Source organism: Phascolarctos cinereus, unplaced genomic scaffold (assembly GCF_003287225.1).
Source record: "Phascolarctos cinereus isolate Bilbo 61053 unplaced genomic scaffold, phaCin_HiC Scaffold_4;HRSCAF=312, whole genome shotgun sequence".
Classification (NCBI taxonomy): Eukaryota; Metazoa; Chordata; class Mammalia; order Diprotodontia; family Phascolarctidae; genus Phascolarctos; species Phascolarctos cinereus.
In genome coordinates, this window is record NW_027555847.1 from 6,734,641 (window position 1) to 6,753,192 (window position 18,552).

Genomic DNA, 18,552 nt, shown 5'->3' on the forward strand with positions numbered 1-18,552 from the left:
TCCCTGTTTGAATAATTTTGTTAGAAAAAGAGATTCTTAACACATTTTTTTGCTACTCCTCTGCATTCTAGCAAAATAAACAATCAGGACTTTTTAATGTTTTCTTGGAATGAGTCTAACTATATTCTAATTATTTTACCATGTGGAGGTAAGGGAAAGAACATGGAACGTATGAGGAGGGGGCAGCCTGTGTAAAGGCTCAGGGGTCTCATGACCATAAAATTGTGAAGTCTGGCAGTTGGGTCAGAAGGTCAAAGACATGAAGGGGAAGCCTTCAGCATTCAGTCTGGAGAGATAGGGTGGAGCCAGAGAGGGAAAGGTATTCAATGATAAGCAGGAGATGCTGTCTGTTAACCAGAGGGTGCCATGGAGTCACCGGAGCTTTTTCGAGTGTGCAGTTTGGAGTTTCTCCAAGAGGCAAGAGGTAACTCACTCCTAGTGTATTAGGCTTAAGTTCTGCTGCCCTGGTACCTTTGGCAATAAAGCTACCAGTGGTCCCTATGAGCCTTCTCCCCACTTGGAGAAAGCAAACATATCCTCTGAGTCTTTTTTCCAAGATGGCACTCCAGCATAGGATGGTGTCCAAGAGATGACACAAGATGAACCCCATATGAAAGCCAGTAAACCAAAGCATCCCAAAAGGAAAGTGCTTTGTGCCTACAGAAGTTATGGGGAGCAAGGTTAGGGAAGCTCCTTTCCTGGCAGCTTCTTTTGAGAAGGAGCCAGCTCTTTCATCCATTTACAGCCCCATCAAGTTCCACAGGAAATCCAGGTTGGTGTGTTGTAAAACCCTGGCATTTCTGGAGCCCAGCCTCTTAATTAGCTTGCTCACCACATCCAGACACATCAGTACAAGCTGCAAGAAGTGATCTTAGCAAGATGGAATCCTTTTCTCATCTCCTGGCATCCACCTGAAAGTCCCTTCAGAGCCCCTTCCCTTGCTCCCAAATCTTGAGGAGACTCTCAGAAAAAATCCCTTCGGCCTGCGACCAAATTGTACTTACTGTCTTTTCTTTGGGTCTTGTAGTACAGCACAGCCTAGCCACCAGGCTTGCTCCTGAACTTCTTGGTTGAGATTACAGAACTTTCCTGCAGCCTTTCCCCTCCCTCCCCGGGCACACTCTGCTTCCCTTTTTGTCCTGAGGGTGAATGCTTTCTCCTGGGTCAGGAATGCAATACTGTAGGTTTGCCACTCTCCAGGATATGATGTCTGCCTCACTGTGTTCAAATTGCCACAAAAAGCTCTTCAGAGAAAAATGCAGTGTTTTCTTTGTGCAGGGGCCAAAAATTGAATGGTCCCTTGGGAATTCTCAATGTTTTACATTCAAAAGATACAAGTTGGGCTGTTTGAAGGATTGTTGTTTGCTGAAGGCATCTAAAAAAAAAAGGGTGGAAGATGACCCTGGAGGATGAAGAGTGGAATAAAATTCTTTCCTATATGGTAATAAATGGACTTCATTTTCCATATTTGTATATATATATATATATATATATATATATATATATATATATATATATATATATATATATATATATATTATACATATATACACATGTATGTATGTATGTATGTATGTATGTATGTATGTGTGTATGTATTGTAGCAGTGTGAAATAACACAGGCACCAGGAGAAAATCATTTTTAAAAGAATCCACATCAAGCCCTGCTTTTGTTTACACCTATCATTTAGGTAATTTGAGCATTAAAAAAAAATAATTCCTAAAAGCAGCATTTTCTCCCCTACCAGATGCCATTGCAAAATATTCACCCAAGTTTAAGATCATGGCCCTTCTAAGAGTGGGAGCAGATATCCAAGGCTCTACAAACACTACTTGACACTATGAACTGGAGAAGTTTCTCTGAGAAGACATTCATCATTAAACTAATGTCTTCTTTCTAGATGACCAGTTCCCAGAGGAGAAGGTCATTTGTTATAAAAATGTAAACCCTGACCTAACTAACCAATTTAATGCTGTGATATTCATCTCTTCAGGGCTCCAAAGGCTCACACCTGGAATGCTATCCATTCCAGGAACTCTACCTGCCTTCAACCAGTAACTCTCTCCTGGCTTTGAACTTGGAGTAAGGGAGAGCTTGGTCAGACAGCCTGGTACTGTGGAAAGACCACTGCATATGGACCCGTGCAACCTCTGACTTACTACTTGTACAAGCTTGAATAAGCCAGTACAGGGCTTGGACCTCCATTTCTTCATCCACTTCTTCCTCTAGATATCATTGCAGCTCGATAGCAGTGAAGGATTCTGAGAGGTTGAAGAGTCAGTGGTGGGGTCAGGAAGGGCAGGCTGCTGAGATCCAGGGAGGTAGGAGGTCCAAGGAATGACCTCACCCAGTGATGGTGGAGGCCACACATTCACGGGAAAGATAGAGCCAAAGGAATCAATCCTTTCTTCATCTGCTTCTGTCACTCTTCCCTGTTGCCTGCAGTATCAAATCCAAAATCCACTGCTTCGTATTCAGAGCCCTTCGTAACCTGGCCCCCTCTGATCTTTGCAGTCTTCTTACCTCTTGTTCCTGACTGTACTCTTCAGCCTAGTGACACTGGCCTCCTGGCTGTTCCCCAAAGAAGCCATCCCAGCTCTCAGCTTTGGACATTCCATGGCACTGTCCCCCATGCCTGGAATGCTGTCTCTCCTTCGCTTTGACTGCTGACCTCCCTGACTTCCTGGAAGTTCCAAATACAATCCCTTCTTCTCCAGGAAGCCCTTCCCAACCCCTCTGGATTCCAGGGCTTTTCCTCTGTTCATTATTTCCTGTTTGTCCTGGTGTTGTATATATTTGTTTATATGTTATCTCCTCGATTAGAATGTAAACCCCTTGAGGATAGTCACTGTCTATTGCCTCTTTTTTATATCCCTGGTACTTAGCACAGTGCCTGGCCCCATCGTAGCAGCTGCCAAATTTTGATTGATTTGCTGATTGGTACATGAGAGGAAGACTGTGGCAATGGGGTGAGCATGAGGTTGGCACTTGGAGGCCCTGGTTTTGAATGCAGGCTTTGCTATTTAGAATTGCAGATTGAATGCTAGACAAGACCCCGTTGGACTGTATGTTTCTTTAGGGCAGGGATTGTTTTTGCCTTGCTTTTTGTCTTTAGAACTTCCCACGGTGCCTAGAACATAGTAAGCTATTCATGAATGCTTATTGACTGACTGAATGCACTTCACACATCGTTTTGTGAGCTGGAGTGCCTGGGGTGATGGTGCCACCCACAATAGTGATAAAGATGTTTGGGAAAGGGAAGAGTTTTGAGGGAAAGACAATGAAGTGGCTGTATTGTGCTGTGGAGAGAAAGAGAACACCTTCTAGAGTAGATGGCACTCATGCAAGACCCCCTGAGAGAGTTTGCAGAATTTGAAGGAGAAACAAAAACCACAGCAACCCACTGGCATCCTCCTCCTCAAGTGTCTTGTCATGGTGTGAAGGTCACTGCGGGCCTTTTAAGTCCCTGGAAATAGAAAGCAAGCTTTGGCCGGTGCTACCAAGCCTAGCTGGGCTTGCAGAGATATAGCCACAGAGGGGTGAATTTTCAGGCCACCACCTTCAAAGACCATGTACTACATCATAGAAGGCCTGTCATCTGAACTGTTGGGGCTAGCCCTTACTCCGAGGAAATCCCAAATCACTGAAATAATGAATGGTTAGACCTAAGGAAGCAACAAGGGCATAGTATCAAGGAGAGCCTGGAACTTGGACAGAGTGCTGGACATGGAGTCTGAAAGTGGGCTTAAGGCCCATGTCTACTTGTATGACAAGGGGGAAACATCATACCTCCCTTAACCTGTTTCTTCATCTCTCTTATGGAGGGAGAGATACTAATAATACAGACATCAGGAAGACCTGAATTCAAATCCTCCCTCTGTGTGACCCTAGGTGAGGCATCTTGGCCTCTATTTCTTCACCTGTAAAATGAGGACAATCACAGTGCCAGGGTTGTTGTGAGGATGAAATGAGATATCGTAAGCAATGCTATGAATTGGTACAACTAAAGTCTCTATGTGAATCCTAGCTCTCATTATTATCACTGTTGTTCAGTCATGTCCAACTCTGGGACTCCATTTGGGGTTTTCTTGGCAGGGATACTGCAGTGGTTTGCCAGTTCCTTCTCCAGCTCATTTTACAGATGAGGAAACTGAGACAAACAGGGTGAAGTGACTTGCCCAGGGTCACATAGCTAGAAAGTGTCTGAGGCCCGATTTGAACTCAGGAAGATGAGTCTTCCTGACTCTAAGCCTATTGACTTAACAATATTGTTGTCAGATTCAAGCACCTAGCAAATGATACTACACTGTGATATATAACTATGTAATGTTATTGATAAGCAGGTAAACAGAAGGTAAGTTTGGGGAGAGAGATGCTAGCAGCTTACAGTGAATGCTTGCTGTTTGATCTTGGCTGGCACCGTGGGAGGGAAGTGCTATCATTACCCACACTGGACAGATCAGGAAGTAAAGCTTCAGAGGGGACACACAACAAGGGAATGTCTGCAGAAGGGTCAAGGCTGATGTGAGGGTTCACGTGGGGCTGGAAAAGAGTGCTACCAGCCTGTGGCTGCCTGCAGGTGGTGGGAGCTGAGAGTCTTTGAGAGGGTGAAGGAGAACTGTGTGAGCTCAGACATTGGGGGAAGTAGGAGGGATGTGGGGTAAAGGGGCCAGGGGTAGTCCATCACAGACCTCCAATTGTCTGGGAGGGAGGGGAGGTTGCATTCAGCACAGCTTTTCTGGAGGTGTTAACGAGCCCTTTTCTTATGATAGCACTCAGCCCACTTGGCTGGCCTTACGTGCCAGGCTTCAAAAGGATAGGCACTTAAAAGGCCCAGGAGCCTCCCCAGCCTCATGTACCAAGAGACTAGAGCCTTCTACCACCTACCTCTCTTTCTCCAAGGTTGGAGGAGTCCCGTGGGCTGCCAGCTGGAAGTCAAAGATGATAACACTCCTGCTGTGGATTCGAATTGAGAAGGGACAGCTTTAGAGCTGCCCAGAGTGGCCCACAAGCCACCCCCTTTTTCCATAGCTGTGGCTTCCCCAAAGCACACACTTCTCTGGTTCCCACTGGGAAGCTGAAGGATCAGACCTAGCCCCGAGGGAGGTTCAGTGTCTTGGGTACCAGCCTACTGGGGGCCCTGGGCTGGGAAGTGGATCATTCCCACCTCTTCATACGGCAAGGGGATAGAGAAAATGCTTGTAATTTACCCCATCTATCTCCTTCTGCCTCTGGGGCCTCTGGCAGGCCACCTGTCTTTGTCTAAGACTAGTTTGGAATTTACTCATGAGTATTTTCCCTCCAGTTAAATTATTTATTTACTTGATTAAACCAGAAAAAGTCAAATTTTCAGAGGCTGCACACAGACATCTATGCAAGAACTTTTAAGGCAGCAAAGTAGCCAAAGGTGAAAGGAACCAAATAGAATAATTCACTCAGCATTGCAATGAATCAATCAACAGGCATTTATTAAACACCTACTGTGTGCTAAACCAGTTCTAGGTGCTGGAGATACTGGGACTAAAACAATAATAGTAATGGTTAACATATACATATATATATATATATATATATATATATATACATATATATGCATACATATACACATATACATATATATTTATATATAAAATACATATATCACTTTAAGGTTTTCAAAACGCTTTACATATATAACTTCATTTGATCCTTAGAGCAACCGTAGGAGGTAGGTACAGTTTTTATTCCTGTTATGCAGATGGGAAAACAAAAGCTTTAACAGGGTAGTTGACTGAGGCAGGATTTGAATTCATGTTTTCCTGTCCTCAAGTCCAACAATCACTCCACTGTGCCAACTAGCTGCCTAAAATGTAGCCCTGACCTCAGCAAACTCACATTCTATCAGAGAGAGAGAGAGAGAATCAAAACCAGGTAATTCAAGAAGGACATATTGATAATAAATCAAGGGAACTTCTTTGTGGTTCTTGAATTTGGCACCATTTTAAAGAAGGATGTTGTAAAACAAGTCCGAATGGCATATTAATTAGAGTACTGACCTTGGGGTCACAAAATCCTGGGGTCAAATCCCACCTTGGCAATTTAGGATCTGTGTGACCCTGGGCAAGTCTCTTTACTTCTGTGCTCCTCTGATAACTTCCTAGGACTTATCTATTAAATCACAGACAGGTAGGGACAAATTTGGAGTCCCTCATATGAGGTTATGTCAGACCCATCCTATAGTAAAGCATTCTCATATAATTAGATAGATATTTATTAAGCATATGCTTTGTGCCAGGCTATGTATTAGATTCTGGGAATACACAGAAAAAGATGAAAAATGCTTTGCAGTCAAAGATGTTGGTTAAATTTCTGTAGGAGGACATAGCAGGTATACGGGATTGTAAATACACGAGCCATATGTGTTCAGAAGTATTAGGAGCAGGGACCCCTCTCCAGAATGAGGTTACCAGAATTCTCTCTGTACCCCATTGAGAGCTCAGCCTGCTGTTCCTATGATCACTGAGTTCTTGACCAGATGTAGAATCCCAGAAAGCTCCAGGCTGGCTGCTGTTTTAGGTGCTGCCCAAACATCCTCCTTGCCCTGCCAGGAAGCCAGCGCCAGGGGCAGGGATAAGTGGACTCTCCCCAAGTCATTGGAGGACTGGAGGTGTGCGAGGGTAAAGCTTTGAGGATCAGGTGATGGTCGAGTGTCTACTGCTCCTCTGAATACCACCTTTTTACTTACCTGGCATTCTCTCTATGCATTAATCAATCAGCTTTAAGCACCCACTCTATGCCAGGCACCAGGCATGCCAAGCCAAAAAGGAAACATCAGTACTGCGATGTCACCCAGTTAGATGTTGGGGTCTTTGGGGGCTATTTTAGAGTCATCACCAAATGGGGGCCTCCAAGCAGAAGTTCTGAAGATCTTGTGAACTCAGGTTCTAGGAACCTGAATGGAGAATTGGGGGACACAGCTGGAAATACGCAGGCTTTAATTGAGCTCCTCTGGCATTGGTGAATTGCTCAGGTCATTTCCTGGGCTAATCTGGCCTGCTCTCTGAGCAACAAGTTGGATTTTTCTGAAGACTTGAATAATTAGCCCAGTAGTTACCTTAGTTGATGGATTTTGTGTACTTCCTTGTCTTTCCCCTGGAAATAAGAAGGCATTCAAACCCCTCTGTTCTCAACTGGCTTAGTTTCAAAAGGCTGGCCATCTGTGGACTTTTGTGACAGTCCAGGGTAATATGAATGGATTCAGAGATGTGCATGTGCAGCATAAACTCTTATAAAGACTGCACATTGTACATTGTCCAGCACATCTGTTCTCTCTATATACTTCTGCACACCATCTTAACTTTTCAGAAATGCTAATAAAGTTGGGAAAACAGAAAAAAACCTACTTGTCCTTTTACAGGAAACCCACATCCTGTTTACCACAGGAATGCTCCAAAATTATGAACATAAGAAATGGTATTTTCTCTTCTCCCTCCCTCTCCCCACTCCCTCTCCCTGTCTCTCTCTCTTTCTCTCCTTCTCTCTTTTTCTCCTTCTACCTCTGTCTTTCCTTCTCTCTCTCCCTCTCTTCCTCCATCTCTCTCTCCCACTCTCTTTCTCCCCTTCCCTCTTTTCCCCTTCCCTCCCCCTTTCCTTCTCTCTCATCCTCTGTCCCCCCTTCTTCTATTTTTCCCTTTCCCCCCCTCCCCTTATCTCTCCTCCTTCTTCCTCCCCCAACTCTTTCTCCTTCTCCCTCTTCCCTCCCCATCCCCTCCCACCCTCTCCTTTCTTCTTCCCTTACCTTTCCTTCTCTTTTTCCTTCTTTCTCTCCCTCTCCTCAGAAGTTGGGGCAACTGCACTCTTCTTTCATTGGCTTGGACTAGGCACTGCTGGCTCTTTGTGGGTAAGGCTTTTTATCTAAGCTATCTCCAGAATGCAGAGTGCTTTTATCTCAGTGCCAATATTAGCCTTAAAGCATGGGGAACAGATTTTTATTGATACTTTAATGGCTAAAATGACTTTTTGGAAAGTACCAGGCCACCTAGTGGAGTAGCAGGTCAAAAAGCTGCTGCTGAGATTGTACAACACTGTGCAGACTGCAAGTAGCAGCATCCTCTGATGACCTCTTTTCCTTGGTTCAGAGGAGAGCAGGCTTGGAGGGAGAGGAGAAGGGGAGGGCTAGGAGAGCCATCCTTAAGTACCTGAAGAAGCTTCTTGGAGATGAACGGCTAGCCTTGGCTTTCTTGGCCCCAGAGGCAGAATCAGTAGAAAAATGCACATTTACACTTGGCATTGGGAAAAAGCTTTCTAACCATCAAAGTTGTCTCAATGTGGAATGGGCTTTTTTTTTTTAATAGGGGATGGAGTTCCCATTAGGGATCTTCAGGAAAAGCCTGGATGTCCACTGTGTTTTAGATGTTGTAGAGGGAATGATTTCTGGATGTGACTTAGAGGAGCGGGTCCCCTTCACCTTTGGGTAGTCTGATATGAGGCAGCCCTCCGCTTCCATGGGCTCCTAACACAATGTGCTGCTCTCACAGGGAGACAGATCAAAGTCTGAAAGCACACCTTGCCTTTCTATTATACCGTCTATTCCAAAGGTTTTTACATGTGGGTTGTTATTACAGTTGATTGTCTTTAAAAAAAAAAACCCAAACCCAAAACTTTTGTGTCCTTTGGTGAAGACCCTATTGAGAACAAAGTGATACTCCTCTCTCCTATGGAAAAAAAAAAGAAAAAGCCCTTTATTACAAATTCTTCCAACATGTTTATCTATCAATAAGGAATAAACAAAGAACAAAAACCACAACTTCAGCAATTATTTCCAAAACCAGATGGTGTGCTTCTTACTTCTCTTTTCTCTGGTGACTGTCGCATATAGAATGGAATAATACACTTTTGCATTATTTGTCTCCTCTTCCCCAATATCTCTGCAGCACATAAATAATGATCATATCCATGGGGAGAAAAAGGAGTTTGTGTGCCGATGGCTAGATTGCTCGAGAGAACAGAAACCCTTCAAAGCCCAGTATATGCTGGTGGTTCATATGAGACGACACACAGGAGAGAAACCACATAAATGCACTGTGAGTAAGCGGGCACCGGGGCACTTTTCAAACATTGGGCACCCGGTACCTGATTATCTTCAGGGGAGTGCTGAGGGAGGGTCTGGTGGTCATGGCTGCACCAGCCTTTAGGGGTTCCCTGTGGAAGAGAGAAAAGGACAGGTAAAGAGATCACAGCTTTTTAAAGGACTTGCTAGGCAAGGGAATCTTGGGGGTATCTCGGGAAAGCCCAAGTGCTTGACGGGACAGTGGAAGCCCTTGTCATTTGCCTGCAAAGCAGCCTGGTTGTGTAAGGCAGCTTCCCCAGCCCATGCCTCCAACAGAACACAAAAGTGAAGTGCTTCTCATTCTTGACAGTTGAGGGATGACCTAGCGTCATCAATAGACACTCAACCTGGAGGTCAGAAACTCTGGACAGAATCAAGTCCTTCTTTTGACAGCCACTGGCTATGTGATTCTAGACACTCAAATCACCCTCTCTGTGCTCCAGTCAATTCTCTGAAACTGCCCTGCATTGGTAGAGAGTTTCCTCTTTGTGCCATCATCATCCCATGGAAACCACAGGCCAGCTTGTGAGCAAGCAATGATTAAGTGACCACTGTGTGCAAGCTGCCATAATAAATGCTTGAGATTCATGTACTGTGGGAAGGCCATCCTTGCCCTCCCAAAGTTCACACTCTAATGAGGGGCACAAAGTTTGCCCATATCAGTCCGGTCTCAGATTGTCCTCCAACGTGTGGGGCAAAAGCTTTACTTGAAACAAGTTGGCATCAGTAAATACCTGGCCTCCCAATTTGTAATGTTCTGGCATTTTGTGCAGCCCAGGAAACAGCACAAATGCTCTTACAGTTTGAGGCTCTCCTTCCCAAAGTGAACCAAGGGTGCACTGAGGTGAGGTGTGCATGGTTGCTTGGAAGACCTTAACAAATGCTTCATTCTGGGAAAGACAAAAACTTATTAATGAACTTTGTGCTGAATGTGAAGTAGTGGACATCTGAGTAGAACAGTGGTCTGAGATTGGGACCCATTGTCCTCAGCCACCTTTTAAAAAAGAAAAAAAAGCCCCATGAACCTTTGAGGGTGTTTGCTAGCCCTGGCAGTGGAAACTTCATGTGGAGAGGCGCTGAACTGGGGAGCAGCTGCACGAAGGGAGCTCTTCTGGGGACAGCTATTTCTCAGGGCCAGATAACCCAGCATTTCAGGGCGGCTCTTTGCTTGTCCGGCCCCTCTCGACCTCTGTGAATAATCTGCTACTGTCAATAGAATAATCTTGCTGTCTTTAGTTTGAAGGTTGTACCAAGGCCTACTCCAGACTAGAAAACTTGAAAACCCACTTGAGATCTCACACTGGAGAGAAACCGTACGTCTGCGAGCATGAGGGCTGCAACAAAGCATTCTCCAATGCCTCAGACCGAGCCAAGCATCAAAACAGGACACATTCCAATGAGGTAAGGGAGTGATTGCCGGTCTCATAATGGAGAGGGGCTGCCTCTATCTTGGGACTGGCAGTGATTGATGCCAATAACTTACGGGTTGCTTTCCCTTCTCATTTCTGGACATTTGGAGTGTGTCCTAAATTTCCCCTTTGATGCTAAACAGGTAGGCACAGCTGAATCCTAAGGTCCCTGCCATTCTTAGAGTTACAAGGGCTATATATGATCCCATGAGTTTCTTTGTGCATCATTAGGACAACTGAGTAGCTACTCAAGTGAAGAATAAAATAACTGGGAAGAGAGAAGCCCTTCGTTGTCAAGAATTCATGAATGTGTGCTTAGATGCCAGTCAATCAATTACCCTCTATTAAGGGCCTACTAGGATTCTTCCTCCACCAGCACATCTCCCAATATAATTTAGGAATGAATTTATATTCTTGGGTCCTACATAGGAGGGTCAGGGATGCGCTTGACATGGGGGAACACAAAACAAAAGTAAAATAGGCCTGTCCTTACATTCTAACAGGGAAAGCAACCCATGTACATGTAGAGAAAAACAAAATACACACAAAACACAGGAAATACACAGGGCATGGGCATGGGAGAGTGCCAATGGCCTCAGGTAGGAAGTAATGCTCAGGTTGGGCTTGGAAGGAAGCTGGCAGTCAGCAGGACATGCGAGACCCTAGGCTAGACCCGGGGGTGTGCACAGACAGGCACTAGCACAGTCACTGTCCCCAGTGAGCTTACAGTCTAGAGGAGCTGCAGCCTTGGAAGGCAGTGTGGGACAGTGGTGTCTAATGACCTGAGTCTCCATCATGTTAGCGTCCGTGTGACTTTGGGCCAGTCACTCAAACTCTGGAGGCTTGTTCATTCTGCTGTCAAATGAAAGCGTTGTATACAATGGCCTTTGTAGCTCTCCAGCAATGTTCTTCTGGCCCCTGGAGACTGAGGGCGCAACGGATGGGCTGAGGGCCATGCAGAAGCCCAGACTGGAGGCTCTTCAGGGCCTGATTCACGAGGAAGTGAGCTCTTTCCGATTGGGGCGGAATGTGGGATCGGAGAAGACTTGATGAAGGAAGTGGTGCCTGAGGCCAGACCTGGAAGGAAAAACAGATGGTTTCAGCAAACAAATCCCCAAACAGAGTTCTCTTCTCATTGTTCAGTGGCTCCATCTTCTGGTCATCCATATGTAGTGCTTTCCTCCCAATGGAAGACGTTCACGCACCCTGCACATGGAGAAAGAGGCATGAGCCTTGCACATCTTAATGAACCTTTGTGGTTGAACTGATTCCATTTCAGTGTTGCAGCTGATAATATATTGTTTATTTAAATCTTATTTTCCTGATCTCTTTACTTACTTACTACTCTTAAAAATTAGGGGGAAAAAAAGGTAGCAGTATCTAGAGGTCAAAAGCCAACTCAGCTAAGTTAGCCTTCCAGAGGGGACCTCAGAGATCATGTGGCCCAATAAACTCTTATTTTACAGATGAAGGAACTGAATCTGATGTGATCATGGGGTTAGAGATTTTGAGTCAGTAGGGCTTCTGAGGCCATCCATCCAGTCCTCTCATCTTACATGTGAAGAAAGGAGAATTGGTGAGATTGATTTGGCCAAAGTCACGTACGTGAGTGGCAGAACCACAATGCCAAACCCAGGCTCTCTGACTTGAAATCCACTGTCCTTTCCAAAGATGCTAGGTGCCAAAGGAGGATTCAGGGAATTAAAAGCTGAGGAAGTTTTTTTTTCATCTGATTTATAAATGTATATTAATTAAAGCCAAGAGAAACTTAATCCAAAGGAAAGATATGTGGTGCCTTTAGACCCCTTACTGCTTAATACCATCCTTTCTGAGATTTTGGAGTTAGTGGGTGCTAGCACTTCCTAAGAAAATATTTCTCTGCTCCATTCTTAGGTAGGCAAAAAGGAAACCTCCTTGCCCCCCTGCTTTCTTGGTCCTTGTGTAAGAATGAATCAATGAATGAAAAGTGTGAATTAACCACTTATTCAATGGCAAGCATGACACTAAGCCCTGGGAAAAGCGGAATACAAAAGACAGTCTAAAAGGCAACTCAAACAACATGGGACTAAATTACCTTCTTCCCCTTTTACTTACACCCCCCCAGTTCAGGTCACAGCATTCAGTTTCTTAATATAGAGCTGTGTAACTGTCAGTCTTTAAGAAAGGAAGAAATGACAGAGATCATTTGGTTTTAGCAGAATACCGCTGCCTGGAGAGATTATGTTCCCCCCTCATCATCGAGACAGCCCTGTCTGCTCTCTCCCAGACAACTGCACCAAGAGGTCTCTACTGGGTACAAGGTTCAAGGTCTTATCCATAAGCAATCACTTTAAAAGAGAAGACAAGTATCTTGAAGGATTAATTCTCCCTCCTAATTCCTGCTCCTGTGCTTGGAGGAGGCAACGGGTTGCCTCTTCTATCCTCCTCGAATTTTCTCTCCAGCCAATTCTGGATCTTGTACAGTCAATCAACTGGCATTTGTTAAGTATGAGCTATGTGTTTGGGGCTAGGTATAAAAATAAAAATGTAAAACCCAACCTATCTGCATACTAGGTGGCAGCTGGGCAGTGTCTGGGCTTGGAGTCAGAAAGACCTGAGTTTAAATCCTGCCTCAGGCGCTTACCAGCTGTATGAATCTGGACCAATCACTTTTAACCTCTCTGAACCTTGGTGTGCTCATCTATAAAATGGAGAGAACAGTATCAGCAATTTCACAGGATTATTGAGAGGCTCACATGGGATAATATTTGGAAAACACTTCACAAAGTACTATAGAAACCCTCGTTATTATTATCACTATTATTTGAGGAGCTATATTCTCCTGGGTTGGTAAGTCACTTGAGACTTAAAGGCCTCACTCAGCTTTTTCATGTGTACAATGAAGTGGTGGAATGTGAGACTCCTCAGGTCTTCTTCAGCTCTGTCGGAATCTACAGTCCTGTGAATATGTGTCATCCCCAAAAAGGCAAAATTCATTTGGAAAATGCTGCTTAGGGTCATATATACCAAGGTTTCCTCTTCTTGTTCTAGATAATATTTGGTTGTATAACCATTAGTATTAGAAATACAAATCCCTCCTCTGTGTCAAAGTTTTTTCCAATTCATAAAATGCAGTGTTATTTGAAACAAATTTGTCAGATTTGCCTTGTAAATCTGTGAATGAATAAATGAGTGAATGAATGAATGAATGAATGAATGAATGAATGAATGAATGACTCATCTAGGTATAGGGAAATCTGGTTAATCAATAAACAATGTCTAAAATAGACTTGCAGCTGATGCATTTTAAGAACAAGAGTTTTTTTAGACCTTTTTAATTTCAACATGTAAAAATGAAGAGATATTTACCCAAACCCACTGAACCAATAATGAAAAAGACCATGAGCCTCAGTCACCATGATGATTCTGCCTTAATGTGTTTCTTTTGTGGGAAAAAGCCTGTGAGCCCTTGGACAAATTCTGAAATCTCATCAAGGCCCTGACTTATAAAAACACATCTTTCAGCAGCAAAGCCAAGAAGGCTTTCTGATCATTCAGATAAGGAGTGATCAGAATCTCTGCTTTCACGTGCTATATTTGCACCCTCTCATTTGGGGACTGGATATTTCTGCTTCCTACATTTCCTCTTGGTAGCGTCTGCTCCCTTCTCCAGGCTATTCATCTAGGTGAGTCTGATTCTGTTATGGGGACATTTATTTTTCTTCTCCATTTTACATCATCAATAAAGTTAATAAGCAGTAAAAACCCAACCAAACAAATGAATAAGCAACCAACCAACAGATGTCCTGGGGGTGAATGCTCACTTCTGTATTTGTTCAAGCAAAGGAAACTAAGACTGCCCACTTGTATTTGTTGTTTTGACTACTGTAGCAGAAGGTGAACTTGCTATGTAAAGCCAGGGACTGTTTGTCACTGGGCTTTATCTCCTAGTAGTTAAAATAATAGCTCACAATTAATTCAGATCAATACAATTCCTCTTTATTGAGTTGCTACTATGTGCCTGGTCTAAAGATACTACAGGCCATAAGGACATAATAAGTATCTAATAATTGCTTGGACTGAATAATATTTGAGAGAATCCAAAATGCCTTGGCTTTTAGTGCATTGAGATGGGACTTCTTTTCTGTTATCTGTGTAAAATCACGTCATGATGTGCATGTATATACATTATATATAATGAGCACATATGTTAATGCATACATAGATGTATGCATATGTGTGAGTTATGAAAGACCAGCTATAAACAGATATGAGAAACAGATGTGGTCCCATTCCATGGGTCACGTCCTAGTATATCCAAGGAGGAGAAAGTTGTGTCAATGGAGGGAGGAGGATGGGGGGATGTTAATCCCAGGCATCTATACCATTCCTAAGCTAGTCATTAGAGCTATTCTGTCTCTAATGCATGTAGCTTGATGTGCTCATTTCATTCTATATATGCCACAAGTCACATGATCTCCTGAATAGGAGTCATTTCTCTTTAATGGGAACCAATTCTTTCTATAGGAAACTCCCATTTGGGGGTGAAGCTTTCAGAGTAATTTCAGGGATCTCAGCTTCACCACATTAGTGAGTGCATTTTGGCATTTTAGGGAGCAGGTAATCCGCTCAGCGGCTTTTAGTGAAAAAATGGTTCTGGAAGCATTCTTGGGAAAGAAGTGTCCTTTCTTGTTTTTATAATAGGCACATTGGACAGCTCATGCATTTCCTGATAGCTGGTTTTCTAATAGACCATCATCTCAAGAGTATATATGTAGATAGGAACGCAGAAATAATCTAAGCCCAGAAAACTAAAAAGCAGCAATGGTCATGAGAATATTAGGGTTAAATAGTGAAATTCACAGAAACTGTCACATCAGAAATTATTTAAGCTTATCAGTGCTCCATTTTCCACATTTATGCAATTAGTTTATCTTATAAATTTAATAATGGGATACAAATTGCTTGACAATTAATAAGGAACAAATGGTATTAGTAGCTCTTTGGGGAATGGTAGAAGGCTGAACTTTGATTTCATCACTGTTCAGAACTCCCAGGATATCCACTCCTTCAATGATTATAAGTTGCCTACTGGTATCTATCATAATCTTAGAGAATTGCCTATAGTAGTGAGAGGTTGATTATCTGACCCATATTTACATAGCTAGGATAGGTCTGGGGAAGATCTTGAACCCAAATCTTGTTCACCCCAAGGATGACCCTCTTTGCTATGGTACCACACCTCTCATAGCCATATTCATAGTTTTATAGCAGAAATGGTCCTTAAAGGTGATTGAGTCCATCTTATTACCTTTGGGTTTTCAAGAAAATATTGCCAGATAGGATGGAAAGTACCCATTTGATAGAGTAAGCCAACCTAACAAATAAATGAATGAATGGCATCCACAGTTCAAGACTCGATATTCTTACTGGTTCTGTTCAGAGCCACACAGGGGATATAGATCAGATTAGATTTTTCCTCAAACTCAGGCACTGCCACTAGCTACCTTGATCATCCTGGACAAGTCATCTTCCCACTTTGTGACTCAGTTTCCTTACAGGTAAAATGTGTAGATTGGATTAGATAGCTACCAGTTCTAGAGCTATGATGTATCCCATCATGAACATTATCAAACTTTTATACAATTCAGAAAAGTTAAATAATAATAATGTCAAGGGCTGACCAAGCTCGAGCCGAAGGGACGTCAGGGGAAATTACAAGTCAGAAAGACTCAGTGACTTGGCATCCTAGAATCCTAAATGTAGAGCTGGAGGGATCTCCAAGGCCATGGAGCCTCATTTTACAGATGAAGAACTTGAGTCCTAGAGAGGTGAACTGCCAATAATGTTTTGTGGAACTAAGATTAAAAGATCATTAGTACAAACCACATATGATGGGTTAGGTACACTCTGGTGGATTCTTTATCATCTTGGGTTTGTGTATCACAAAAGAAACAGTGCCAATGTAGTTCACCTCCCACTCTATACATGGGTTCTTTTGGTCCTCTCCCCATGTTAATTTGTTGAGGATTTTAAGCACTCTGTAACATGGCATTCCTGTTTTTCTCCTTTACCATGGGTAGGAGAGCAATTGAAAAAACAATTGACCAAAGGAAAAAAAAAAGGACAGAGGCCTTTAAAAGTATGAAAATAACTATCCAATTATGACTTCAGATGCCAATAATGCCCAGCCTAATCTAGTGTCTTTTTTCCCGTGGTCTCAACAGAAACCATACGTGTGCAAGATCCCAGGCTGCACCAAACGGTATACGGACCCCAGCTCTCTTCGCAAGCACGTGAAGACTGTGCATGGCCCTGAGGCACATGTCACAAAGAAGCAACGTGGAGACCTCCACCCCCGGCCTCCTCCTCCTCGGGAGCCTGGCAGCCATGCCCCATCCCGATCTCCAGGCCAGCAGACTCAGGGGGCCCTGGGCGAGCAGAAGGACCTCAACAACTCTACCTCAAAGCGGGATGAATGCCTGCAAGTGAAAACGGTCAAGTCTGAGAAGCCAATGGTAGGCGCTTGCCCCACCTTCGGGCTTGTCCTAGCCCTTCTTAATGCCCCCAAAACCCTTTAGGAGTCAAGAAGCTTAAGTATAAAATCTGGGTCCAGAAATACCAGGACATGGTGTCTCGTACTGCCAGCCTCACAGTATAGATGTAATCAGCTCAGGTCACACTGCCTGCAGGCTTTTCCGGAGCGGGAACTTTTCATGAGATAATCATGCTAAAAGGGTGTCCTCAACACCTAATTCCACAGCATTTTTTATCCATCTTGAACCAGAGTGATGTGAGAAAGTGAGAAAGCCACAATTGCCTCATAGAAAGAAGGTCATTATCTTGTCATATAATCCCTGCAGTTATGGAACAATTGAGTCCAAGGACTAAGGGAGGGTTGATGGTTATGACTAAGACCCAAAGCCATCAGACACTGCCAAAAATCCCTCGTCAGGTGCATCTGGGAGCTTCAAGAAGCCCCCAAAGGGAATGTCATAGAAGGATCTGGAAATGAGTGTTTCTTTGGCATGGCCTCATGTTTGGGCTAGGGGGTGAGGTTATTTTTTATATACTGTATTGGATATTTCCATCCATTTCTGCCCGATGAAGCATCTGGTTATGGGCTAAGATACAATTTCATGCATTTAGACATGAGGAACAAACTACAGCTAAACAGCAAGATCAACTCCCAGTCAGCTGGGGACAGTCTCATCTTAAACATGTTTGCCAATGCTGCATAGATGTGAACACCTGGATTCATCTACATGAAGAGGCCAGAGGACATATGGGGCTTAGATAGCCAGCCTTGGAGTTAGGATGCCCTGGGTACAAGTTGCACCTTGGATGCTAACTAACTTTGTGACCTAGAGCGGCTCACTCCATTTCTCTGGGCCTCATTTCCTTTTCTATAAATGGATGGGGTTGGACTAGATGGTATGTGAGAACCCTTCTAGCTCTCAGCTTCTGCATCTAGGCACCAGCACATCTCCTTGCACTCAGACTGCTTGCGAAGACTCTAAGGTGTATGATTTCCCAGGGCCAGACCTATAGTAATGGAGGAGCCACTGGTATCTTTTAGGGTATGGGCTGTGTTCCTTTTAGAAAACATACTATTTGAAAACCCTAATTAGCAAAGTAGTTAAATTACAAAGTAATTTTCCTCATAATTCCTTTAGGTATCATGTACTTATAGTGATATTTCTGTAGGAGATTAAAGCTTGCATGCATTCTTGTGTGAGCCTTGCACTGTGCCCCATGAAGTTGGCATTATAAGAATTCATTTTGAAGATTAGGTAGCTGCCTCCCCCTGAAGACTGCAGAATCACATAGGTAGAGAAACATAAGACCTGTGCCAATACCCAACATCTCTTCTCATTAGAAGGAGAGGACAGTGACTTTTCAGTCACATTGGTCACATATATCAAAGATGGAAGATTTTGGTTTCAGACTAGAGCAGCCTGTCCTGCCTTTCCTGACTTTTTTTTTTCTTATCAATCAATCACCCAGTCAATAATTGTTTATTAAATGCCTACTATGCACCAAGTACTGTGCTAAGTGCTGAGAATTGCACAGGC

General features: G+C 43.6%; 1 protein-coding gene across 2 annotated transcripts in view; it reads left to right on the top strand.

Annotated features, from left to right (window-relative positions):
• Positions 1 to 18,552, top strand: part of GLI3 (GLI family zinc finger 3) — a 283,642-nt gene that overhangs the window by 256,841 nt on the left and 8,249 nt on the right. For both annotated transcript variants that reach the window (XM_020964429.2, XM_020964430.2), the window contains 3 exons: positions 8,914 to 9,063; positions 10,326 to 10,490; positions 16,705 to 16,995. In XM_020964429.2, coding sequence (XP_020820088.1) covers positions 8,914 to 9,063; positions 10,326 to 10,490; positions 16,705 to 16,995 — 606 coding nt within the window. The remainder of the gene's footprint in view (positions 1 to 8,913; positions 9,064 to 10,325; positions 10,491 to 16,704; positions 16,996 to 18,552) is intronic.